Source organism: Misgurnus anguillicaudatus, chromosome 18 (genome assembly GCF_027580225.2).
Source record: "Misgurnus anguillicaudatus chromosome 18, ASM2758022v2, whole genome shotgun sequence".
NCBI classification, from domain to species: domain Eukaryota; kingdom Metazoa; phylum Chordata; class Actinopteri; order Cypriniformes; family Cobitidae; genus Misgurnus; species Misgurnus anguillicaudatus.
In genome coordinates this window covers 18,064,035-18,090,773 of record NC_073354.2, presented here as the reverse complement: position 1 = coordinate 18,090,773, position 26,739 = coordinate 18,064,035, and the positions used below count along the sequence as shown (strand labels likewise).

Here is a 26,739-nt window from a genome sequence, read left to right as displayed (position 1 = left end):
CAAAAAATAAAAAAAAAAATAAAAACTACACAAAAAATATGAAATGACATAGTAAATACTACATAATAATTAATAAATGAAAGGCTGAAGTGCAAGATAGTTGCATCTTTTCGTGGGATTTTGTGCAACTTATGTTCTAATACTTTTGCCATGCATGCACTAAAATATATATTTTCCCATAACATAAAGGTAGGCTTACATACTTTTAGGGCGTTGTATAAGTAGGCGAATTTGAACGCAGTATGCATCTAAAAAACAATCTACACAATCCAAACTGAAGATGCAAATTTTCAACATATTACATAATTGTCTATTATGTGCATTCAGCCTCTGACTTGAATTGTACTGTTACACATTACATAACCAGTGAAATTGTCTTGTACAAAATACAGAATTTTTTTCAGATAATACTTAAATACTGTATAAAAAACAACAATAACAAATCGCTTTCGCTTTGTTATTTTGGGGTTAAGGTGCGCGTTCTTGTGAACGGTCGCTCCCAAAACGTGCTCGTCCCCGCCTAGACGCGTGATGACGTCTGACACCTCTAGTTTCTCAAAGATTTTCCAGTTAGCGCGAGTGGCGGACGGTAAAGATGGCGACGGAGTTCATAGTGTGTACTAATGCTCGGAGAAGATGACGACGATAGGATTAGTAACTTTCAAGTCACGGTGTTGACAGCGCTCCCTTCAAACACCTTTTGAAAAAGACTCGCTAACTTTTTGACTTTGGTGGTAGTTGACCAAACCTGACAGACACAACCGGTCGTGGACACATCGTCGGTTTAACCATGGAGGATATTAACTCAAACATAAACGCGGACTTGGAGGTGCGGAAGCTTCAAGACTTGGTGAAGAAACTCGAGCAGCAGAATGAGCAGCTCAGGAGCCGATCCAGTCTGCTCTCCTCCAATTCTTCCGGCGGGAACACAAGACCCATGAGCGCCGGGTACGAGTCTCCGGGTGCGGCGGCGGGGCTCGCCGGGTTCACTGGGGTGGGGTTCGGCGGATCGAGGGGTTTTACCGGTGCTTTGGAGAACTCACGGATGAGCCCGAGACGATCATATCACGGCGGTTCTTATGGTGGGGGTTATGACAGTGACATTGGTTCTTGTACCACCTCTAAAACGAGCCTCTCGTCATATTACAATGATTCGTTGGATTTTATCGAGGACGGGGAAACTTCAGTACTTGATGAGGTGGAGATTCTCGATCTGGAAGACATGGATTGCCTCAATGAGGATGAAGACAGCTGGTGAGTACAACTGGGTTTTCCTGACGGGTGTTTAACCCCGATCACACACCCTTCATGTGTTGAGCAGTTTGACAGGCGCGCGCAGCTGTTTGGCGACGCCGCATAGAGTGACGAGTATTTGGAGGAATGCGCGTGATGCATTGTTGCATTGAATATTGTTGCATTAAATACGTAGTTACTGTCCCCCTGCATGAAGGTTGGTATTAGTTTCAGTTTGTTTAAACCATTTACTGCAGTGCGCCTGTCAATAATGCCCATTTGTCATCTTTGTTTTAATGTGGGTACTTATGTCGGTCTGTCAATGGCTCTGTACCAAAATCTAGTGTGCCTACTAGACAGCATATTTGGGCATGAAAGACACGTCCTGTGTTGCAGCAAGCAACAGAGTGCTGACTGGAATGATGCTTTATATGTCGCAGATTTTTAGATTATTTTTCTCAGGTTGTATAAAGCAGCTGAATGACAGACATTATGTCATTTTCTAATACTGTCAAACCCTTGTTAAACTGTGGTATTCGTAGTAAAACCATAGTAACTTATAATTTGCCATGATCATGCTACTGTTGCCATAGTTTAACCATACTATTATATGGTTATACAAATAGTAATCAATCTGCCTTTTGCTTGTCTGGATGAGTGTCCATTTGTAATCCATTGTTTGTGTTTGCTTCAATCAGTGTTTGTGTAATTCTGTGGTTCAGATTAATTTACAGAGATTGAATGCTGTAATCCGGACATGATCCTCAGATCTTGTTTGTTTCGATGTTTCGAAGTATAAGTAGATTGCTGGGAAAGTAACAGCTGGATACCTGCAAGTCAATGAGTTTAAAACACCTGTTATACCACTAACTAACTTTAGATTTACTGAGTTGATAGGACAGAAAATGTTCTTATCACACACTAAACCGATCAGCTTTAAATACAGCATTGAGGACACATAATTGATGTAATCATCTTAGTCATGGTGATGAAAGGATAAGATTGTGTTTTCTGTGACCACTTTTTATTGATTTGCTGTTATTTAAGGTCACACAAATGATTAGGATGGGACACTGGATAATCACACTTCTTTTAAAACATGTTAGCAAATCTGTTAACAAGATAAGAAGATAATGTGTTTATAATTATGTCGAATCAATGAACCCCTGACATGAGTAGACAAGGGGCACAGTAATACAATCATCTCTCAAAATCAGATGTGTTTGTGACTCTCTCGCTGTACACTATTGGGTGATCCTCACAAAATCCAGACTTAGAAGGTGTCCAGCATCAGATTTTTTTTAAAAGCCCTTGAAGCCAGTTTTTTGCACATAGATTAAGGTCTGAACTTACTATAACCATTATTTTTCGAGGATTTAAAAAATATTTCCTATAGAATTATTTAAATTTTTTAGATTATCATTATTAAAAATGATCATTACGCAACATGATATTACATTAAATATATGCAATTACAAAATCATGTTTTGGTAATAGAACTAAAAAGTTGTCTAGGTACTATGACAAACAAAATTTCAACTTTTATCTGAAGAGAAAAATAAGAACTGCTTACCTGGTAGCCATCTTGAGTGTCACAATCAATTATGTCCCTTCCAACAATTTTTTTTGAAAATGTTAGTTCCTTGAGGGCTTAAACAATGATTGAAAATTGTTGCGGAGGATGAGAATTTTTCTTGGACAAATTTATATTCTTTATTATTGTCTCTACATTTACCAATACCACATGTTTCTTTACTGTAAATGTTTATAGTAAAACATGCACTGAAGCTTTTTAGTTTTTAGATTTTTTAATTATAAATATTTCCATGTCAAAGAACCCAAATCCAGTCATGGACACGTTACGGTAATGACATTTTCCCCTTAAATGTGAAAAAAAACAAAATTGGTTTGTATGATGTAATTTAAAATCACATGTGCAAAATAGTATGTAAAGAGATGTTTGTAACTGTATGCTTCTTATTTTAATACTCTTACTTTGCATTTACTTTTTTTGTCAAAATGTTTCATGACACCTCATAAGTCTAATTTCGTGAGAATCACCCAATATTAAATCCACCCAAATATATTTTGATTGTTTGTGTGGCCTAAAAATTCCTTTATTATGACTGCAAAAATACTTTGGATGACTTGTTACCAACTTGCAATGAGGTAAACCAGACCATTGGTTGCCAACCGACTGGCAGAGAACAATACTAATACAACACATTTCTGTCTATTCCCTTATTTTCCAATTCCACTTTCTTTTCCATCTTTCCCTTCATCTCTCCAGCATTTTTGAACCTTCTTATCCTTTAATGGATATTTCTAAACCCTGACAGGTGTTTGTTTCTGGCCATCCATTTGCTAATGTGATTTATTATTGCCAAGTTTGCAGTCATGCCAGTAAGGAAACACAGATTATAATAAGACACTTAAATTTCCACCAGCTGACCCACAATATGATGATTTAACTAATACCCGTTTCTTCCACTCCAGCTGTCATTTGATATTATCTTTTCTTATAAGGCCCCATATTTATATAGTAAACACACAGCTGATCTGCTCACCAATACAGTGCTGTGCCAGTGCTTTAATAGCCTTAATAATTCAGGTCTCAATGACTAAGCAAAGCTGCTTCGCCTTGCACAATATTAAAGATCTGTTTACAGAATGCAGTTTACAACCCACCCTGATGATTATAAAAACTTTCATTGGGTCATTCGGTAGCAGGCCAGTTTTTATTTTGAGGCAATGGGTTGTTGAGTAGGCTACTGTTAATCGAAGCATCCTCGAACTTCCTCACTTAGCATGTTTCTTCATTAAATATTTATGTTTAAATGTTTGTGTTTATGCCATGTGAATGACCTCTTCGTTGTGTTTTCGCAGGTTGTATGAGGCGAAATTGAACAGTCCTCTACAGAAAGCCTTGAGTCCCATTGTGTGGTGCAGACAAGCTCTGGATAATCCAAGTCCTGATATGGAGTCTGCTAAACGCTCTCTTCTACACAGACTTGACCTTACGATGTCAGGTACTAAACACGCACACTTTTTATTCTTTTTATGCATATATTTGACAGCTTCTGATAATTTGATTGGATTTAATGTAAATGTAAAATGCCTAAATGTAAATGTTTACCTTAGAGATTGAGATATACCCTCAATCACAATTTTGAAAGTATCTGTACATAGACTGTTTGTTTGTTTATTTGTGTGTCCGTCCTCACATTTCTCCTCTAATTATAGTCTTATATGTAGTCAGAAAGGCTATTACTGTTTTAGTCAGGTATGCCCATGTGACATGTCTTAAATTGAGCTGCTCAGTATAGATGAGCACTGACTGTCTACACGCCAACATAATGACATGTGACTACCTAACTGAGACTTCTAACCCCAGTTGATATTCATGCAATATCACTCAGCAAGTGAATAACGTGGCAAAGGTTGTTGCTCTTCTAAAAGCGCAATCACTGCACTTTAGTTTCATTCTGAGATTTGCATGTCCCTCTCTGAGAGATCCTTTCAAGTTATAGTCCTTCTCAAAGATAAGTCCTGCCCGAAACAGTTCAGTCTGTCTTGTAAACTGGCAATAAAAGTATAATAGTGCAGTAATTATTTCAGATGATATATCTGAGTTTTCTACAGCATCGGCCTTTAGGGTGTACTCGCACTATCCAAATCAAACCGTGCTTGGTTAATCGTGCCCTGGCCGAGTTGAAGAGGTGGGCTGGAGCGCGGTTCACTTGGGCTCAGGCGCGGAAGGCGCAGTGTGATCGCTAATCGCGCCAGAGCGCATTTCAAAAGGAGAGACGTCAATTGGGACCTTCATCTGCCTTCGTTAAAACCTTATGAAGTGCGCAGCAGGGTTACGTGAACGTCTACGCTGCACACGAGACAGGTCAACTAAGCAATATGATAGGCATGTAAGAGGGCTGTGTGTCATCGTGCACCAAACGACTCAGAATAAAAAACACAGACTTAACATTGCAATGGGTTCCAGTGTTAAGAGAGTGCTTAACTTCCTGCTTTGTTCAAAACAATTGCATCCTAATGACGAAAGTGCGCCCCGGCTCGGATTGATGTAAGTACATTGTGAGTGCGTCCATCTGGGGGCGTTGGGAAAAGGGGCAATCGCGCTGGGGCATGGTTTGGTTTGGATAATATGAATGAGCCCTTAGTTAACTTTTTGAAACAGTGCCAGGTGTGAATCACTCATCGTTGTGCGAGACAGACAAGTGTATGATGTCATTGTTTAAATGGGTTTAATAATGTCATTATGGAGCAGGCAGAAGAGAAGCCAGTTTCGGATGTTGTTGTTATTATTATTACTAATCAGTTATGATATAATTCACATTACATTTATTCCTAAACAACTCTTAGAAAATACTTGATTGAGATGATGGTAGAGTTTTGTCATTTTGTACACGTTAAATCCTGTAGGAGTGTTTAAAGCTTATTGCTGGTGGGTATGCTGCTGACTTTGCATACATAGTATGTGTGGTGTGGTTTCCAAGCTACCTGAGTCATTCGCAGTTCCCCAGAGTCTTTGCAAGAGGAAAAGGGAGCAAGTTAAGTCATGTGAGATCAGATGCATGTCAAGTCGTCTTCCGATTGTACACACCTTTGAAGCGTTTTGTGTCTCTTTCTCATTTGTGTTTCCTTTTCTTTATGCTTTTTATTTTCTCTCTTCAAAAAGGTTTGGTGCTGGGTTAGTGCACAGGTGTGCAAGTGTGTGATAGTAAAAGAGGGAAAGATGTGTTGCATATATCAGCGGTTTCACACAAAATGCTACTGAACTTTAAACCTAATTCAGCATCTTACTGTATATGATCTTTTAAAGTCAAACTAGGTTTTTTGTCATTTCTCTGAAATAAAGTATTCTTTTCTGAAGCCATGGTGCATTAAATAAAGTAAATATATAAGAGTTTCAGAAACTGTTTTTGTTATTGACTAATAGTCTCTGTTTCAAAATCTAGTACATGTTGGAAGCATTTTAAGCCGTCACAGAAACGCATTTAACGCGAATACTTTTACAAAAACCAGGCAGCAGACCGTTTCTAGACCACTTCTGTGAAATAAAAGTATTCAATGTGGTCGATAGTTAAAGGGACACTCCACTTTTTTTGAAAATATGCTCATTTTCCAGCTCCCCTAGAGTTAAACATTTGATTTTTATCATTTTTGAATCCATTCATCTGATCTCCGGGTCTGGCGCTACCACTTTTAGCATAGCTTAGCATAATCCATTGAATCTGATTAGTCCATTAGCATTGCGCCTAAAAAAACAACCAAAGAGTTTTCGAAATTTTTCCTATTTAAAACTTGACTCTTCTGTAGTTACATCGTGTACTAAGACCTACGAAAAATTTAAAGTTGCGATTTTCTAGGCAGATATGGCTAAGAACTATACTCTCATTCTGGTGTAATAATCAAGGACTTTGCCGACGTAACACGGTGCAGGAGGTGCAATGATATTACGCAGTGCCCAAAAATATTCCTCTGCTATTGAAAGATACTAAGGGGACTATTTTTAGCTGCTGCGTAAAGGATATAAGGAGCGCGTGATGCTCTGCTCTGTAATGCTGGTGAATGATCTCAGCTTCAGCGTGGATAGTCACATGCTCCCTGATCTCTGCTTCCGTCCAGTTTGATTGTTGATCTGTGTTTAAATCCCTGTGTCAAAGAGCTGAACCATAACTTCTTGTTGCGATGACACGTACGTCCTCACTATGACACCCCCCTTTCGGCATTGTTTCTGTGTTTTGTTCACACAGAATGCTTTCCGTGTATATTACGGCAATGTTACTAGGTCCTCTTTACTGGGAGCGATCCCAAAACATTTATGGGCATGTGTGTTCACACAGAAGCCATTTTTACAGAAGTTTTCTGGGACCAAAGTGCCGTGTGAATGGGGTTTTAGATGGCAAATAATATAGTCTGCTTTGCTTGCTTTGTGTTTGTCCAGCCATGGCAACCCATCCCGGGACTTCACACTTCACCCAAAAATATGCAAACACCTGCATGAGGTTGTTCTCATATCCATGGTTACATACCTCACTGGACATGAGGTCAAAGGCAAAAACTGAGGCAGATAGTGATTGAGGTTTTTCCATTAGACTTTAGCACATGTTCCACTGACTTTGTTTCCTTAAATTCTTTCCATTTTCTCCCTATATTTCTTACCAACATTTATTTTGGGCATGAATTTTAAAGACTTTGGTGCATGTACATTGTTGGAAAATATGGTCACAATATTCTATTCCTAAGCTGTCACTGGGGCGCTACCCTACCCTGTCAAAAATGACACATTTTCACATAAAGGGTTCATATATTCAAGTTCCTCAGAGGTATATATTGGTACCAAAGAGTGCATTTTACTACCTAAATGGTACGGGACCTTTTTACAGGATACTGCCAATTTTTTTCTGATGGTGGTGTGTCATAAATGTTTTCATTAATAGAGCCATGATCTTAAACTTACAATTAAATGTTTCAATAAAACCTAAAATGTAGTCAGCGCCGATAGCCCAATGGATAGTGCGTCAACATATAGTGCTAATGCGCTTATGGTAGAGGTCTACACGGGTCCAAAAATTCCAACCCGAACCCGAAGAGACCAGTAAATGTGCGGACTTGTCTGTTATTTTGAAAGCTGGACCCGGAACCGACCCAGACCCGTCTATTATTTAAAAGCTGGACCCAGAACCGACGTGGACCCGTCTATTATTTAAAAGCTGGACCCGAACCCATCCGGGAAGACACAGACCCGACCTGCAAATATTCTTAAGCTAAATGTTATAATAAGTCAATAAACAAGTAGCGAAAATTAAACTTTTTGTCTTACCCATAGAAGTTAGCCTTCTCCCTCCTTGTACCTGACTGTGATGCACAATCCTCATTGCCAAGAAAGTCCCATCCATGTTATTCCTCTCTTGATGATTGAAATGCTTAATACTTATTCCAGCTTTAAAAGTCCACTTTACAGTTACGGTGATGATTAGCGCAGTTCTACATTGGTTGTTTATCTGGTCAACTTGCATAATAATTTATGCTGTTTGCCCATTTGGATTATAATAATTATTGCTCGTTCAGTGCCATGGCTGCTTTCGTTAGCTTTACTTCTTTGCTATCATCTCTGTGCTCTTTGAGCAGAGTCGCGAAAACTTTAGATATAACAGCAAGACGGTCAATTTATAATATTATAAAAATTTGAGAAGTAAGTGCAAAATGCGCGGTATGCCGGAATAAGTCCAGCCTTCTAAATTGAGGAGCCAATTGTCAAAGGTAAAGTCATTGCGTCTCAATGCAGAAGCTCCTGACTGGTAGCCAGAGAAACATTACAAGAGCACATGTGCGTTAGCTGCCTGGTTGGAGCCACCAAATATACACACTCACATTTAAATAAAATAATATTTTATTTAAATGTGTGTGTGTGTTCTCCGAGTCTGATCGATTCGGGTATTACCCACAATGTTAACAGACCCGGGACCCGGAGTAATAGATTGAGACCCGACCCGGACCCGGCTGATCATTTAAAATATAGACCCGAACCCGTACGGGTCCTCGGGTCGTCCGTGTGGACCTCTAGCTTATGGCGACCCGAGTTCAATTCCCATCTCTGCGGTCCTTTGCCGATCCTGCTCCCACCCAACACTTTCCTGTCAACTCTCCAAATAAAGGCAAAAACCCCTGAAAAATATAACTTTAAAATGTATTGGAAATGTTGCATATATGCATTACAGGCAAAATTTTGAGCACACCTAAGAATAATGAGTATTGAAATTATTAACAAAACATGATATTTTTTTCTCCATTGGTTTAAAGAAAAGTACAGAGCCCTCAGAGGACACGGTGTTGATAGAAAATGCTATTTGTTTATTCTCTAGTACAGTATTATGCAGTGATTCAGCAGGTTCAGCGCTCCATAAAGACTTGTATGGTTGTTTAGTGCTGAGATTTACTTTCAGCATAGTCATCTGTCTTTCCTTATTTTTCTCATAAGATTAGAATGGCATAATAAATAGATCTCTCTATCGCCCTCTCTCTTCAGCCTCCAGCTTGCCCCTGCATTCAAATCCAATATAGCAACATGTTTGACACTAGAGCTCACTTTTTTATCATTTTTCTCAGTGTTCACTCTTTTATAGATCAGTCATACCTTGCTCACTTTCAACATCACTCTTGATGAATCCTTCAGTCGTTCTTACTCTTCCATCCACCCCCAGTCTCTTTATTGTCTGTGGTCTCTTTAGCTCTCAGCTGTTGGCGTTATTCATGAGCTGTTCTCTCTCTCACTGCGTCTCTCTTCAGTTATTTCACTACGCTGAATTCTTTCTTCTGTAGTTTGCAGTCTGTGTTTGTCCTTAAACAGTCCGTGTTGCTCTGGTGACCTTTTATTGCTTTCCAAAAACAACTTTCGTATGGGCCGATGCGCAGCCTCATGTTCACTGTGCTGAAGAAAACTGGGTTGTGCTTGACAGACAGAGGTTTGCAGACCTTTATTTGGCCTGCAATAAGCCCTGCTGTCTTATTAGACTTTATTTAAAACCGTTTTAGTATTTTCACTTTCAGTTCTGTAAAAACCAGAGTAATTTGCTACAAAGGATCAGTTGAAAACAAGGCTATGCCTATGGGCCTTTTTACAACTGGTCACTTCATGTGTTTTCTCTGATCGGATAGCTATTTGATTTGTTAAAACTGTTCCATTGGCATTTGGCCACATACTGTAAATGCGTCTTGGCAAGATGATGTTTATGCAACAAAAGGCAGCACTTACTGTATGTTGTACTGTATGTTGGGCAGGGGACGCACGTCTCCTTGCTCGGCATAAACTAGAGCGCCCAATACAGAGCAGCAGAAGAGTGACGGCGCGATGATTTAACGTACAGGTCCATGACGGAGAAAAGCGTTCACGAAACTCTCTTTCAAAGTTTTATTTCTTTGTTTAATGCCATTTGAGTTTGTCATTGGACTCTTTTATTGATTCTAGGAAGATTTTTACCCGCTGTCGTCGCTACATAAAGCAATAAGCGTGTGGTCTTTGTTTGCCTCAAACTTTGCCAGTTTGGGAGGAGTTATGCACAGACTTATGTGGTTTCATCAACCAGATGTATTTACACTTGTCCAGTTTTATCTAAGATATATCCCAGACCATCTCCTGAAGTGGTTTGAGTGATCGGATTTAAATCTGTCTCGAAACTGTTTTGGGGGCTTTTACACCTGGTCTTTTTACGATCGGATAGTCTTTTTACGATCAGAGAAAATGCATGAAGTGACCAGGTGCAAAAAGCCCCTATGAGGCAGTGGTTCCCAATGTTTTTCCTTGGGTCTCCCCCACGTAAACAACAATTATGCCCCCCAAACCTATATATAATATATATATAGGGTTGGGGAACTCAGTATTTATACTGTATGGATCTTTATTTGACCTCAAAGCATATCAGATCCATGCCCCCTTCTGCGAACCCCAGTTTGATAACCACTGATTGGATACATACGCTGTTAATATAATAGTTTATTTGGCTAATGTATACTCGGTTATCTGATTAGCATCTACTTTGAGAGCTTTAGAGCAATCTTGCTGAATGGATTTAGTTTTCACTTTAAGCCAATTCATTTTACTTGTGGAAATTCAGACAACAAAGCCTACACACATTTTCCATTGATATAGTTGGTGTTTTCTTGGCCATGAATGAACTACTACTGTCTTCTATGCAGGTCTGTTATATCGATATCAACAGTTTCTGATGCATATAAAAAGTTTATTGTCAGAAGCCATATCACCCTGTAGCCCAAGACTGGTTGCTCACCAAGTAGGGTTAAACCTGGTCAGTGCTTAGATGGGAGACCTCTTGGGAGAACCAGGTTGCTGCTGGTAGAGGTGTTAGTGATACACGCAGGGGGTGCTCACCCTGTGGTCTGTGTGGTTCCTAATACCCCAGTATAGTGATGGGGACACTATACTGTCAAAAAAGCACCATCCTTCAGATGAGAAAATCGTAGTCCTGACTTTCTGTGGTCAATAAAAATCCCAGGATGTTCATCGAAAAAGAGTAGGGGTGTGCCCCGGTATCCTGGCCAAACTTGCCCATCGGCCTACTAATCATCCCCTCATATACTAATTGGCGATATTACTCCAATATATTACTCCTTTCCACTAATAATAAGCTGTTGTGTGGTGGATGTTCTGGCGCAATATGGCTGCCGTCGCATCATCCAGGTGGATGCTGCACATTGGTGGTGGTTGAGAAAAAATCCCGCTTTCATATGTAACGCGCTTTGAGTGCTGCAGAAAAGCGCTATATAAATGTAACGAATTATAATCTATCAATCTTTTCTCTGTCTAAGTGAGTGGTTTTCGGCTAGAATAAGCAGTCATGTGGACTAGACTTGATGCACAATTGCGAGATACACTTCAGGCTAGTTTTTAAGGGCGAGCCTATTTTTGTCTATTCCAAAACACTCACATGACACACTTAGCATCAGTTTTAGGATTTTGGGTTATGTGTGCGCCTATTATTTTATGATTTAAACAATCTGTAACCTTATACATCTAGCCTGTAAGTAGAAAGTGTTATATCTGATGTGCTTTGACATTTGATGCTAAATGTCCTTGATGCTAATGTCCTGGTGTTAGTGGCTTACAGCCGTCTGAACATCACTGATCCGGGCTCTTTGTGTCAATCCTGATTTTGTCTAGTCCCTACTGAATGAGGACAGAGCTCCCTCTTGGCTTCATTTTTAACACATACACGGAACTGTCAATTAGCTGAAGGTCAAAGGTCATCTTTTGCATTGGTTTGTATAGTGAAGAAGTAAAGGGAACCTGTTGTTGACACAGTTGTATCATCATACAGTTAGTTTCATGTTTAGCTAGCAATTACATGCAGTGATAAAAGAAAAACCAGGACTAACTCCAAATATATTATTAACAAAGTTTGTATGATTCATCCTTATTTGTTTATGCATTTCGTTTGATCATTTCCATCTATTGTTATTGCTGGAGAATTCAATATTCAAATACACAATGCAGAAAACAATACTGCGATTGAACTAATAAATGTTTTAAACACTTTTGATCTGACACACCCAGCACGTGCAAGGTCCTACAGACTATTGGGGACACACTCTTGATCTGTTTATTAGCAAGGATCTAAACATTTCATCCATCCACTGTTATAAAGGATGACCATTGACCATTTCTGTGTTTACTTTGATTTATTGATCTGTCCTGCCACTGATGTCAAAAAAAGGTTCATAAATGAGAACACCAGTGAGGTATGTTATATCAATGTTGCCAAGCATATCAGCAGACCTGTTGATGACGTTTTTCTTGAAATTTTAACTTAAAAGTTAAAGATGCTATTGAGGTTATAGCTCCAGTAAAGGTCGGGATGATCACTGGTAGACGTAAAGCAACTTGGAGAAACACAACAGCAGTACAGAGCATGATAAGAACATGCAGAAAAACAGAACGTATGTGGCGGAAAACAAAACTTGAAGTACATTATAGCATCTATAAGGACAGTCTTCGGGCTTTCAATGTAGAAATAGGTACAGCTAGATAGACCTTCTTCGCAAACATTACAAACAACAACATAAACAACACTCGCACTCTTTTTGATACTGTAGAGAGACTAACAAACCCCCCAAATCAAGTTCCTCTTGAAATGCTCTCTGACAACAAATGCAATGAGTTTGCAACCTTTTTCAGTAATATCAGAATGGGGATCAATACGGCCTCATATTGTACTGTGGTCAGTCAGATCTCATTACAACAACCTCAGAAATTAGTCATTTTCTCAGAATTTGATTTAAAAACCTTGGAAGAAACAGTACAACATCTTAAAGCATCAACTTGCAGCCTTTATACGCTCCCACAACCTTTCTCAAAAAGGTATTTAACTGTTTAGAAACTGATCTCTTAAAAATAATTAATACATCTCTGCTCACAGGCACTGTTGTTTCTAACACATTTTAAACTGTTTCATAAAAATCACATTTAAAAAGTCACTTATTTTTTATTGTATGTCTTTTATTTTTACTTTTTTTTTCTTTTATATATGTTTTCTCATTTCTATGTAAGCACTTTGAATGACCTCTCAGTATGAAATGTGCTATACAAATAAACTTGCCTTCCCATGCCTTGCCTATAAAAAAGACTTTTTGATCTTAAGAGCTCTATAGCACAAGTGTTCCTTAGTTTCTTTTATCATATTGTTTATATTATATTATGAAAGAACTGATCTCACATCAGTGCTCTCATTCTAGCACACATTCTCTCATAATCAGTTTGTTGATTGTTCACCTTCATATTGTAATTTTCGGTCTTTATTAGTGATTAATAGACTTTACGTTGAAGTTTTGAAATGTTTTATAACTTTCTGTGAAACTGCTGCATGGTAAATTCTAAACATCCAAAACTAAATAATATAATGTAAATAAAAACTAGTTATGGGAGTTATGTTGTTATAAAAAATCCAAAATGAATGGCTAATGGACATGTCAACTTGTCAATTTTTAAATCTCTGATTCGCCACTGTATTTGGTGGAGATACTGCCCAAACCCCTAGAAAAGAGCACAAATGGACAGCTGTTATTAAGGCTTTTGACGTTTATGTAATTGTAATTCCAATTAGTATTTTTTTTAATTGTGCAGCCCTACTTTGGGTAAATTAACTGTGGTCTTAGCACAAATAATACTGGCTATTATTAAGTATTGCCCCCATCAACAACACCTATGAACTCATAAGTCACGCAGCTGTAGTCTTGTAGCGGTTTTTGTCTTCAATTTCTCAAGCGGTGTGCATGTATTCATGTAAGCACTGTGTTAACACAGTTCAGTGATTGATCTGTAAGGAAGTGGGTGCAGAGGGCATGATGTTGTTGTTGTTCTCCCTGAATTAAGCACACACTGAGTGATGGCAGGAATAGAGAGGAAGAGAGTCATTACAGAGGGGAGAGAGAGAGAGAGAGAGAGAGAGAGAGAGAGAGAGAGAGAGAGAGAGAGAGAAAAGGGTGGGGGTGGATAAATGGAAAGATGGAAGGAAGAGTAGGAGTTCAGGGGAAATGTACTGTAATGACCTCTTGAGTATCCAGCTACACACACACAGTTGGGATGGGTAAGTGTTCCTTAAAGGGATAGTTCACTTTAAAATGAAAATTCTGTCATCATTTACTCATCGTCATGTTGTTCTAAACATGTATACATTTATTTTTTCTGATGAACACAAAAGAAGATATTATAAAACGGCTCATTCTGGTTCTTCATTCTGATTGGTTGAAACGCGTTCTAAGCCGTGATAAAATACCCCGGTAAACCCACGGTTCAGACCGCATCACAAGTATCACTGCGCTATCCAGATAAATGTCAATAAATATTGTTGAGTAATTTCGTCAATAAAGATAAAACATTCTCTGAGTTGTTTTTGTCTTATTGATATTTCCGCTATTGTCCACTAGATGGCAATCTTACCCAACTTAAACACTGACGCATTCACTCGACACAACAGCGTTGAATCTGATCTCTTACTAAAGTTTTTCACAAAAATGGAATTATCTCTGCTTTTAGCTGAAAATTTGAGAGGTGATAACTGATAAGAGAACAAATGAGGATGAAACTTTTTTTTTTCTTGTTGTTGGAAAGCGGATGGACTGTTCTTTCATTTGATATTTTATGTTTATTTAAAGAAGATAATTTTTCTGTAATGCATTAAACTAAAACTGCATGGCAACCAGACGGGGAAAGCGTTAAGCATGCTTCGAAGCATATTTGATAATCACTTCAACAGTTGCACGATATAAATGTTAATGTATATCTTAGATGAATGTTGATTTATAAAATAAACACCAAAGTCTTTGATCATATTTGCTGCGTCTGTGTTGGTTGGGAACTGCGCTCTGTTGCAGCCACACTTGATTCTGAGGAACTACTTAGTTTGGCGGAAGAGTAATATTTGTACTAATATAATTACAGCTTATTTGTGTTTTATTTTGTGAAACCCTGCTATGCATATGATGTAACCGTTTTATAAACGCGATAAACCCCCGCAAAGCAGTGGGGTTACAGTGCACTTTATAACAGCTAAGGGGGCTGAAATAGAACGGTTTTGACTGAAATTTCGACATATGCGGCTGGCCCGAGAATTTTCGGGTATTTGTTGTTTCACCTCCCACCTCTACAATGTGGTCAGGGGTGTTCACTGCGGCTCACACAAAAATTGATGCAAAAGATGCTTTCCAACAGGTGTTTTAGCATTCGTTGTAAACTTGTGGACCTATTTTTCCAAACGCCTCACACCCGTACATTCTTCCGCTGAAAGTTTGAATAATAGACACTCCAGCCCAGGTGGTGGCGATAATCCACCTTCGCCAATTGCAAGAATACAAACAACATTCCCGGCACAGAGTAATACCGTACCTCACAGCACATCTAATACAAGTCAATGGAGTTGGCAAAAACTATGATAAAACCTGTTAGAATGCGTATTTTGCAGCGATTTTTGTGTGAGCATATCAGTGAACACCCCTGACCACTCGGTGAGTTTCATGTCTTTGTAAACGAAAGTTTAATGCAGTTTAGGAAGGATTGTTCCAGTGCACCTATACAGCCATTGTAGAGGTGGGAGGTGAAACAACAAACACCCAGAAATTCTCGGGCCAGCCACATATGTCGAAATTTCAGTCAAAACCATTCTATTTCATCATAAACAATCTGAAAACAGGGCTTTTAGTGTAAAATACCGAACTTGTTCTTTAACAGCTTATGAGCATCACTATTGCATCCTGACTGTATTACTGAATCAGCAGCTTCAACAGAGACTCAATGGCTGCATTGAGCCTATGTGTGAGAGAAATAACAGGACGTTAATGGCATTGCCATCCACTTAAATGACTGTTGAGTAAAGCTGTTGTGTGTGTGTGTGTGTATGAAGCTTTGTACTCTTAGTCTGAATAGACCACATTGTCTGTAACGGACTGCACTTCACCAAGCCTCAGAATGATGCTCTGTATTAGAGTTGGCAGTGCCATATGCTTATATAGACTCAATATAAACCCTATTGTGAACATTAACATAAAAATGCATGCTTTAAAAGGCATCTATGATGGTATTGGTGGTTTTTAACCCTTTGTTGGTTTATGGCGAAATGAGTAACTTGTTTTATTCTTCATCTGAGAAATTTTTCCTGTATAATTAACATCATAACATTCACTTACATTGTTTTTGCTTTTTTCTTCATTAGAAAATAAGCGGAGGAGTCTGTACAACAGCTCCTACAGTCCTCAAGTGAACTACGGAAGCCCGTACAGCACAAACGCAGCAAACAGTCCATACAGCAGTGGCTTCAACTCCCCATTCTCCACGCCATCTAGAGTTCCCATTGTCAAGCAGTTAGTTTTGCCCGGCAGCGCAGGTAAAGACATCTTTCATTAGTCAATCGGTATATGTGGAGTTTGCAAATAACCTGTTTTGCACTATGCCGTATGTAAAATATCCACAGTGTTTGACTCATGATTGGTTGAAGCACATTTGTTATTGCCAGTGTGTGAATAGCTTGTAATAAAACTTAAAGCAAGACCATCCCTAGGTAGTCTGTGAAAATACAAGGGTGTGATGTTTAAGCACACTTTAAAAGGAATAGTTTATCTAAAAATGACAAATGTCATCATTTACTCACTCTTTTTATTATAGCGTTTAGATGTTTTATTAATTTCTTTGGTGTTTGTGTGTTTATGTTTGTGTGTGTAGGTCACCAGCGTGGATCGACGGACAGAAATACACAGGCAGTAAGCCCACAATCCTCAATAGACAGTGAGTTAAGCACATCAGAGATGGACGAAGACTCTGTCGGTTCATCGACCACATACAAACTCAATGACGTCACAGACGTGCAGATACTCGCCCGCATGCAGGAAGAGAGTAAGTGATATTTTTTTTCAATCTAGAGTGCTTTTATAGCTTAAGTCTATTATAGCCTCCATTCTAAGGATCTGTTTTTCCTCTCCAGGTTTAAGGCAAGAATACGCTGCAACGGCTTCTCGACGTAGCTCCGGTTCATCGTGTCAGTCGTTACGACGCGGAACTCTGAGCGACCAAGAGCTGGACGCACAGAGCCTGGATGACGACGAGGAGGCCGTCCACCACTCCTACCACACGCCCATCAACCGCTTCAGCCCCTCCCCTCGACACTCCCCCCGCGCCTCTCCCAGAAACTCGCCCCGTTCCCGCTCGCCCGCCCGCTCGTTAGAGTACAGCCGTGCCTCTCCTCAACCAATCATGAGTCGCCTTCAACAGCCTCGACACTCTCTGCAGGGCCACGACACCCAGACCAACGCACTTAAGAATGAAGGTAGCCGTTCTTTTAGGATGTACGAGACACAATTTTAGATTTGGAATTAAATGATTCATTGATGGGTTTCTCAATGCAGAAAAATTGAGGCGTAGTCTCCCGAACCTCACGCGATCCGGCTCCGGACCGACTGCGGAGCCGGTCAAAAACAGCAGGAGCTGTGAGTCAAATCTGCAAGTGCCAAACGGAGGATCACCCAGACATCAGAGTCAGTCTGCCAGTGAGTGTACAAACACACACACCAGTCAGTTCATCAGTGAGTATTCTCATTCGCAACCATGCATTCATTAAATAAGCCAATGAACATACACATGCACAGCAGATCCACACATAAATTACCGTATTGTCCTGAATATAAGAATTTTTTTCACAAAAATGCCTCTCAATGAACAATGCCATCTTATATTTGAGTTCTAGAGACGATTACATGTCAATCATACTGTACATCTGCAAAAGTGCGGTAGGTGGCGCCAAATACACATAAACAAGTTCACCTAGACTAAAGCAACCTGATAAACTACAGTCGTTTACAGTAAGGCAGACGTCAACTGTTAATGAAATATTAATAGGCTACTGTACATGTTTTTTCACAATGAGATGGACAGGCTAGGCTAATTGTTAGTCATTTCAGATGGACTGCGGGTTATATATGCTGCCTTACAGAGGCTAAGTGCAGTAACTACGCAAACACTAAAACCGAGAAAAATGCCCTTAAAGTTTTTTACACCAGCCAGTCAAACATGTTACTGCAATTTTGGCACACACATTTCTCTGAAATGGGACAAAATTGAACCAGGAGACTTTGTATGCCATATGAAAAGTATTAAAGAACAGTGTTTGGTGTAACGTTTTACAAGTAACGCGCATTACTTAATAATATTACTTTTCTGAAGTAACGAGTAAAGTAATGCATTACTTTATAAATGTACACATTAATATTTGAGTTATTTTTTAAAAAGGTAATGCAAGTTACTTTTCAGTTTAATTAACTCAATTTGAAAATCAAATAATGTACTTAATTAAACTGAACATATTAACGTAGAATTACGCACTCTGTGCGACTGAGCAGGAACAGTTTGAGTCAGAAACTGAGATGACAGGCCAGAGCTTGACGTTTTTGCGATCATAAAAAACACCTGCAAGGCCTGAAAGAGATCAAGCCTCAGCCAAGTAAGAAAAAGTAACGCAAAAGTAACGTAAGCATTACTTTCCATGAAAAGTAACTAAGTAACGCAAGTAATTTTAAAAAGTAACTTTCCCCAACACTGTTAAAAAATGTGGGGAACCAAACTGGTCCACATAGTATTTTCAAATTAAACCATTTTCTTTATAAAAGACAAGAGTAGTTCTTCAAAAAGCATTTTTTCTAAAGGAGGGGGGTCGTATTAAATTTGGGACAATACGGTAGTATTTGAGAAAATTGTCAGACACACATTTTTACACTACAGTACTGTGCAAAAGTCTTAAGCCACCATGCCAGAATAAGATTATGTTATAGTGATCATATATAATCGTTTCTCAGTTTCTTTAATAGAATACATCCAGAAAATACAGGAAATGTGTATATAGTATTAAAAACTGTATACAAATGTAAACTGATGTGTCCAGTTTTTAGGGTAAACTCCCCTTCCACTTGAGCAATAGGAGGAAACTGCAGGATCTCTTAAACCTAAATAAAATTAAATCCTAATGTCTTTTTACTTCATTCTGCTCAAAACGCTCAAGATGTGTTTAGTGCCAAGAGAGGTCACACTAAACACAGATGATGCCTAAAGAAAACATTTAGTCCTGAAAATTATTATTTTTTATTTTTTTTATACATATTTCCTGTATTTTCTATTTGTATCTTTATAAAATAAATTGAAAAATAAATATGTATGGAAATTAAAACTTCTAAAACAACAAGTCTGGTGGTGGTGGCCTAAGACTTTTGCGCAGTACTGTATGTCCCTGCATCTTTTCGATCATAAACATACACCACACAAAAAAGTAAATTACATTTATGTGATGTTTGATATAAAAGTTGTATAGAGAGGGATCTGGTTTCATATTCTGTGCTTTTGACACACATTTGACTCTCTTACTTCCCCTGTGGTGTCTTTGCTTGCTGGATGGGACTCTTTAATCTCTTGACAGTCTTCCTTAATCACATTTTTATTAGCATCTTAGCATTACCTCTTAAAGCCTGACTGTCCAAAGCAATGGAAAAAACGAAACGCAAACACAGCTTCACACACCTGCCATGCATCCACTGAAGTGCATGGTAAATTATTTGTAGATAATCTATTTAGTATTCATGAGCTAAGTCTTCACTGCGTGTCCGTGACATCACTACGAGCACATTTGAAACCCAGATTGTCTTCAAAACTTAAGAACTCAAAACTGTAACGCCCATGGAAGAAAGCAAATATCATGCCAGGAGAGTGAATCATTGAAAAATAAATAAGGGCAGTCAATGGTCACCTCATCCCATGAAATCTCTGTAGAGGGTGGAGTTACTTTCCTTTAATTCTTTGTATATCTATATTTAATTACAATATCGTGCATTTCCGTGCCCAAGTGTAAACCCCATTAATCTCTTAAAGGGTGGGCACATGCAGCGAGACACTGCATAAAGATTATCGTCATTTCCGAATTGAAGGATGCGGGCTTCTCATCCCACCCTTGATAACATGGAGGGTCTTGTTTTATTTCCGTTCTTTCTGCTCAGCATGCTCCTCCTCATTCTTCTATCCCCGACTCTTTCTCACACCCTGCGTCCTGGTTGTTTGGATGTGTTTACTGTAGATAGATCAACTCTATGCTGCCTCCTGCCTTCCCTTTACGCTGGGATCTAATTTTTTTCTCTTGGATTTGATGCCCTCTGGTGGCTGCTGGTTAGAAGTGCCATTTTGTCTTACCCATGCACGTGAACTTACTGAATGGCTGAAGGATCACTGCCTTTAATTAAACTCATCTTTGGCTGGCTGTCTTTTCCCTGGCATTCTTGAAACTCTTAAGTTAATTCTGATTCGGGATCAGTTTTGGTTGAAGGTGACTGTAAGTGTTGGTGGCCTACAGGTGGGCAGCTGAGAGCAGATTTGCCCAAATCACAAACATAATTTCTGTTTGTCTTATCTCAGCATCGCACCAAAGGCTCTCCGCGCCTGCCCGCTCGTCTCCGAAACCAAAAGAGAGACTCCAGAGCCCGACGTCTCTACGAGGTAATTCACTGAGCGGGTTACCAGGGCATGGCCAATCACAGCCAAAGCATTATAAAGTCTCTATGAACTGTTTTTATCTTGAGACTTGAGTAACACAAGAAGAAGACACATGTGTGTCTATTTAAAAGATGAATAGGGTTATGTTTCATGTGGACTGTATGTTTTGCAGAAGTATGCAAGACTGATCTGCAGAGTATCTAAAATAATTGTAGGTTGGTTTTTGTTAAAAATCAGTTTCTGTATGGAGAAGATAAATGAGATTTTTACTGAAAGTGGTCTGGCCTGAATTGTGGAAGTGAATCACTACTGACTTAACTTTGTTACTATATTATACAGCACTTCCCATTGCTGCTTGTTTTGGCAGAAAGTGCTTTTGTAAGCAAATCCTTCATTGCATCTCTCGTGACACTGCTGCAGTAGACAGACAGGTGCCATTCTGTGCCTGTTTTGGTATTAAAACTTAGGAGAATAAAAATAGTGACGCTGTCCCAACACATGCACGGTTATAAAAGGCTGACACTAGTTGCTGGCAGGTTAACAGTATGAGAACAGAGGATTATGGAGGATTTGGACTGGGGTTAAGCATGCATTGCTGATATCTAAATTTGTTCAGTGGACATTCTGGAAATTACACCATTTACTCACCATCTTGTTGGTCCAAACCTGTATACCTTTCTCTCTCCTGTAGATCTATGAAGATCTTAGGCCGGATGTTCATGTTCCTCTTTTCCATGTTATTAAAATAAAATTATGTTCTTTCTTTCGCTTTATTTATATAGCACATTTTTAAAGGGGTCGTATAACGTTGCTAAAAAGAACATTATTTTGTGTATTTGGTGTAATGCAAATGTGGTTTAAGGTTAAAAAACATTATTTTCCACATACCGCACATTGTTGCTCCTCTGTGCCCCGCCTTTCTGAAACGCACTGATTTTTATATGTATACCTCAAGCGTTTGAAAGAAATGCTTACGCCCCTTATTATATTTGGAATTTTAGTTCCCAAAGCTCCACAACATGGCGGCAGCAGCAACAACACTACAGCGAGAATAAAAGTTAAACCTTCTTTCTTTGCATATACATTTGGGCGGTGCCATGCAAATCATTCTAAACAGTAACATAGATATGTGAGGGCGTGTTTGAATGAGGCGTTTTAGGAAGGCATGGATAAGCCTTAACTTTTAAAAACATTATCTTTTTTGGTTTGAGAGTTTAATCTTTGCACCTTTACAGATCGTCTATATGCACAAACCGCAGCAGAAGTCGCAGCATATGACCCATTAACAACCATGGGGTTGACCAAAGTGCTGAACATTTTGATAAACAACTTTTTTTAAGGCGGGGTGCATCAATTTTGAAAAACACTTTGGAAAAAGGAGTACCAAAACACACTTGTAGCCAATCAGTGGTAAGGGGCATGTCTACTAACCAACATCATTGCCTGGGTTGCGTATGTGTGGGACGGGTCTATCAAAAGAAGGTCCAGATTCTATTGGGGTAGGGGTGTGTTTGTTTAGGTGGTTTCAAATGTCAACATTGGCTTTCAGAGTTCATGCACCCCATCTTTAATGACCAAGAGTTGTAAATGGCTTATCGATATTCGATTAACGCTTTCCCTGCCACTGTAAAGGGCTTGTTATAGTTGTGTGCAGGTCCTACGGCATAGCCTCAAAGGCGTAGGTTCCGCGTCGGTTTTCATTTATACTTTTGTGTCGTCGTCCGCGTTAACTGCAAACACACGCGCAGACCGCTAGGACGCAGTATTCACGCGTGTAACCACAGTAGCAGTGCGACCGTCAAAGAAGAAGAAGCTTGGCAAGTTAACCCACAAACGAAGAAGAAACAGCAACTTGTTGTGTATGATTTGAGAAGACCAGCAATGATGGAAGTAAATAGACAGAGCCTTTTGATGCAGTTTGAGTTAAATCACTCCTCAACTTGGCTCATACATTTTTTTACTGTTGCAAATGGAAATACCTATGATGCAGTTTTTTTTACCTGACGGGAGGGGTTCTGGTGGACCAATCACAGCGCTTGCGGTCCGTGTAGACGTGCTGTTAAAAATTTTGCGAGGTGCACGTCAGGCTACGCAGAGCTACGCACAGGCTACGGATAACCTACAGCGTAGGGCTTATGCACGACTATAAATCTGGCTTAACTCTTAAATCTGTCATGAACTACATGGTTGAGTGTTGTATCGGTTGATAAGGGTGGATTGTTCACCTGTCTGTGGCAATATTGTACAGGTCAGTGCTTCCCAGGATTAAAAAGCACTGGTATAGTGACTGATGTTGCCATGTGTCTTGTGTATATGCTGCTCCACATCATCCACATACTTATTTGTTCTTGAAAGTCATTTTATGACCAAAATTTTAAACAAGCAAATATTGCATTTCTAAACCGGCATGCTTATTATTTTCAGTGGAGCACAACATGATTTTTTTAAGCTACTGTAGATCAGCATGTTTACTATGGACTGTTTGTTGTTCTATGAAAAAGAGGATCTTGAAATATCTGCTCTTATTATACTTAAAGGGATAGTTCACCCAAAACTAAAAATTCTGTCATCATGAACAGTTTGGTTACAAACATTCCTCAAAATATCTTAATTCGTGTTCATCAGAACAAAGAAATTTATGCGGGTTTGTAACAACATGAGAGTGAGTAAATGATGACAGAATTTTCATTTTTGGGTGAACTATCCCTTTAAGTTTTCATTTTTGGATGCACTGTTCCTTTAAGTAACGTCGGTCAGTTGCACTCTTTGAGAAATGTTTGATGGTATTGAGCTGCTCGTCAGATTGTGGACTGTGAATCGATCAGCACGATGAGCGCATGCAAACCCAATCTCTCTTTTCCATCTCTCATCCAGTTCCTCTCTCGTGTTGCTTTGGAGAGGAAGCAGATTTCAGTGAGTATCCACGGATGCAGATATTTCACTGCTGTGATACATTACATGTTGTGCAAGTGTATGTGTGAATAGTGATTCGTCTGTACTGTGATTTTTATATTTCCCTCATTTGTGCAAGCAGGGTATTTGACTTTTTTGTGGAAAATATCTGTAAACACGACATCAAGTTCATCAAGGGTGTTTTAATCCATCCATCCATTCATTCATCATTTATTTATATACTAACTAATTATTGTGTTTTAGTTTTACTAGCTTTATGTTCATGCAATGTCATCATGCAAGTGCAAGTAAACATTTTGTTGTGGTCGTGAATGTGAATTATTCTTGGATGTAAAGTTCTGCTGTGTTTTTTTTTATTATTGGATAAAATGTGTATAAAATGCCTATAAAATAGAGCCGATTTGGTTTTCAGGTTTTGCATCCTGACTTTTTTGTGCTATTTATATATATACACATATTTGTTGAAAATATGTACCCCATTTCCATTAACCATGACTTTGATCTCTTGAATGGCTTGTATCAGGTGTTACACAGACAGACGCAAAGCTACTGAATAAAAGCACTTATGGGTTATTTATTCAGTCCATAACAAGATACGCCTATAGTCTCTGTTCATATAATAATATTGCATCCCTTTCCGTACGTGAAATGTTGATTTTTGCTCATTTATTTTCTTCTCTGCTCTACAGTGCCCTCTTCCAGTAAGTTAAGGACTCCTGCTGCCCCGTCTCCTCTGGCCCTACGGCAGCCTATGAAGGTCATGTCTAATCATGGTTCAGGCACAGCCACGCCCACGCGCTCTATAGCCCCACCCCGCAGCGGTCTGCCACGCCCCAGTGCTGGTGGGGGTTTACCAGTTCCACGGAGCAAACTGGTCCAGCCTGTGCGCAGGTAATGATAATGTGAGCACGCTTTATTATAAACCACACATAACGTTTGCGAGATATACTGTGTACTGACCGGGTGTGCTCCACAGGTCTCTGCCAGCTCCAAGGACATACGGTGGTATCAGAGACGAGAGCTGGAGAGAGGGCTGCTACTGAGCATGCCCAGAACCAGCAGCACAAACAGTAGTAGAACCTGGCACTTTATGAAGATACAACGCAAATAAAAGACTCATTCTTCCAAACAGATTATAATGACTTGATGTGGAAGGCAGACTGGACATCACAGGACGCCAAAGAATCAGACTGGGATTTGGCCACTTGGGGGCGCCCTCACCTAGCAAACAGAATACACAGTCACGCTTGCAAATCCCCAACCCAACACACAAGAGATGAGCCGAAAAGCTTATTTTCTCTTGTTAGTTAAATTCTTTGGCTGCTGAAATTCACATGGGAAAGGTCTGTATGGTGATACAGAGTCAATGCCGTGAGAGTTGCATTTAGTCCGAATGTCTTTCATATCTATGTGGTCTGTTATTTATTTGAAACCATTATTTAACATATTTCTTTCAAAGAATATCCAAACAGTATTTGTTTTTTATGAATATAAATATATATATCGATCTAATGCCTAATTATTATTTTCTCTGCTTTTTTTCTTTCTGAATGTCAACCTCAACTGCAAAGCTACGTTTCCAAAGCATTTTATGTCTGAACAATATTGGAAGCATATAAGAGTTTGTGAACAATTGTGCAAGCACAAATCAACCTTTTTCTGATTTTGAAAGAAATCGGTCATGAGACATGTCCCGATATGTATTTGTATTTCCTAAATGGAAATTGAGTGATTCACTGAATATAAAAGTCTGAGACTAATTTAATTGGGTACACTGTTGTTTCGTCAAACTTGTTGATCGGTAATTCATCAGTCCCAGTGTTAATGTCTCAGTTGCAGGGGTCGTAAAAAGATTTGTGCGGGTGAAGTGTAGTGGTTTTGTGCTGTTAATTTAGGAAAATTCCTGGTCATGTCATTTGTTGTCATACAATGAGTGTAACCGATAGATGGCCAAGAAATGAAATGGCGCTTACCAGTGTATGATAAACATACGGTGATGACATCATGCTGCACACTATCGAGACCGCGCAAGTTTGTTTTTCAATGAGTGCCTATAATTTATAATTCTGTAATTGCTTCAGATTTAATTTTTTTTGGTTTGTGCCCATTGCGTTTTTTGCCAATATTATTTACTTCAGGGTTTTTTTGCATTTATTGCTCAGTTTTTGTAATTGCTTTGATAAAGTTTATATTTGTTTTTGTAACAACCTTATGTCATAAAAGCCCCTTGATATTTATGACTGAATACTATGCTATGATAAGAGGCTTATTTATAAAATGATGAGATGCCTTTGTGTGGTGAGATATAGCGTTAGACGAATGCTTGAGCCTAGTATGGTCATGAATACATGACATGCCATTTTGTGGGTTGTTTTTTGGTAAAACCTTTTATATCTTCACAAACATAATGCTCTGTTTCCCCTGTGTTAAATCATTTCAAATAAAATGGAGAAAATGCTGGTCTGTCTTTTATTATCTGTAATTTATTGACATGGCAGAGAGCTTTAGTGTCAGAGCAGATTTAATAGGTATTAGTTGTCCGGTTTAGTGCATTACAAGATCTTCGTTCAATCAGTCATTTACAACCAAGCATGCTATTAAAATGAAATATGAACAATTATACTTTTTAAAAAGTGCACATTTTAAGATTTCAGAAAAGATCTTCATGGCCATTTCTATTAAATTTCTTAACATACGAAGAAAAAAAAATTGATTTTTAATTTGCAATAGATACTACCATAATGTTTACATTAGGAAAGTCTCCTTACTCATATTTACTAGTTACCATTAGCTGTCTTAAACACATCTGGGGCCTCGTGTATAAAGCATGCCTACGCACAAAACAGGGCTGGAAACGTGTGTACGCCAGTTCCCACGCAAAGGTTGTGATTTATAAAAAAACAAACTTGACAGGAGAATGGGCTTGCAAGGTGGGATATTAGGATGATTCATGTACGCACACTTGCAGGTGATCTGTGATTTATAAAGGGAACATTACTTTGCATTATAAGTCTTCATAATTTTTGGTGTATGCCATTTTTGGCTTT

The 26,739-nt window shown here is 38.9% G+C and overlaps 1 protein-coding gene and 1 long non-coding RNA gene across 10 annotated transcripts in view; one reads left to right on the top strand and one right to left on the bottom strand.

Moving 5' to 3' along the window:
* LOC129429422 (uncharacterized) overlaps positions 1-26,739 on the bottom strand; it is a 45,958-nt gene that overhangs the window by 8,933 nt on the left and 10,286 nt on the right. The gene's annotated exons all lie outside the window — the stretch shown is intronic.
* slain2 (SLAIN motif family, member 2) lies at positions 535-26,151 on the top strand. 9 transcript variants are annotated; one of them, XM_055186097.2, is made up of 10 exons: positions 535-1,254; positions 4,120-4,262; positions 16,473-16,643; positions 16,979-17,149; positions 17,238-17,579; positions 17,659-17,835; positions 20,702-20,782; positions 23,654-23,692; positions 24,382-24,594; positions 24,669-26,151. In XM_055186097.2, exons 1-9 carry the CDS (start codon positions 791-793, stop codon positions 24,585-24,587), a joined length of 1,794 nt encoding a protein of 597 aa, XP_055042072.2. In that variant the 5' UTR covers positions 535-790; the 3' UTR covers positions 24,588-24,594; positions 24,669-26,151. The 9 variants fall into 9 exon arrangements, with proteins under 9 accessions (XP_055042072.2, XP_055042068.2, XP_055042070.2 ...); XM_055186093.2 differs by having other exon boundaries at positions 538-1,254; positions 24,382-24,583; XM_055186095.2 differs by having other exon boundaries at positions 539-1,254; positions 17,659-17,799; positions 24,382-24,583.

Excerpts from the sequence above, each read along its gene's own strand:
- slain2 (XM_055186093.2), top strand. The coding sequence starts at position 791 with ATGGAGGATATTAACTCAAACATAAACGCGGACTTGGAGGTGCGGAAG. Across the intron at positions 17,580-17,658 it reads CAACGCACTTAAGAATGAAG|AAAAATTGAGGCGTAGTCTC; the intron begins GTAGCCGTTCTT and ends TTCTCAATGCAG. Across the intron at positions 17,836-20,701 it reads ACACACCAGTCAGTTCATCA|CATCGCACCAAAGGCTCTCC; the intron begins GTGAGTATTCTC and ends GTCTTATCTCAG.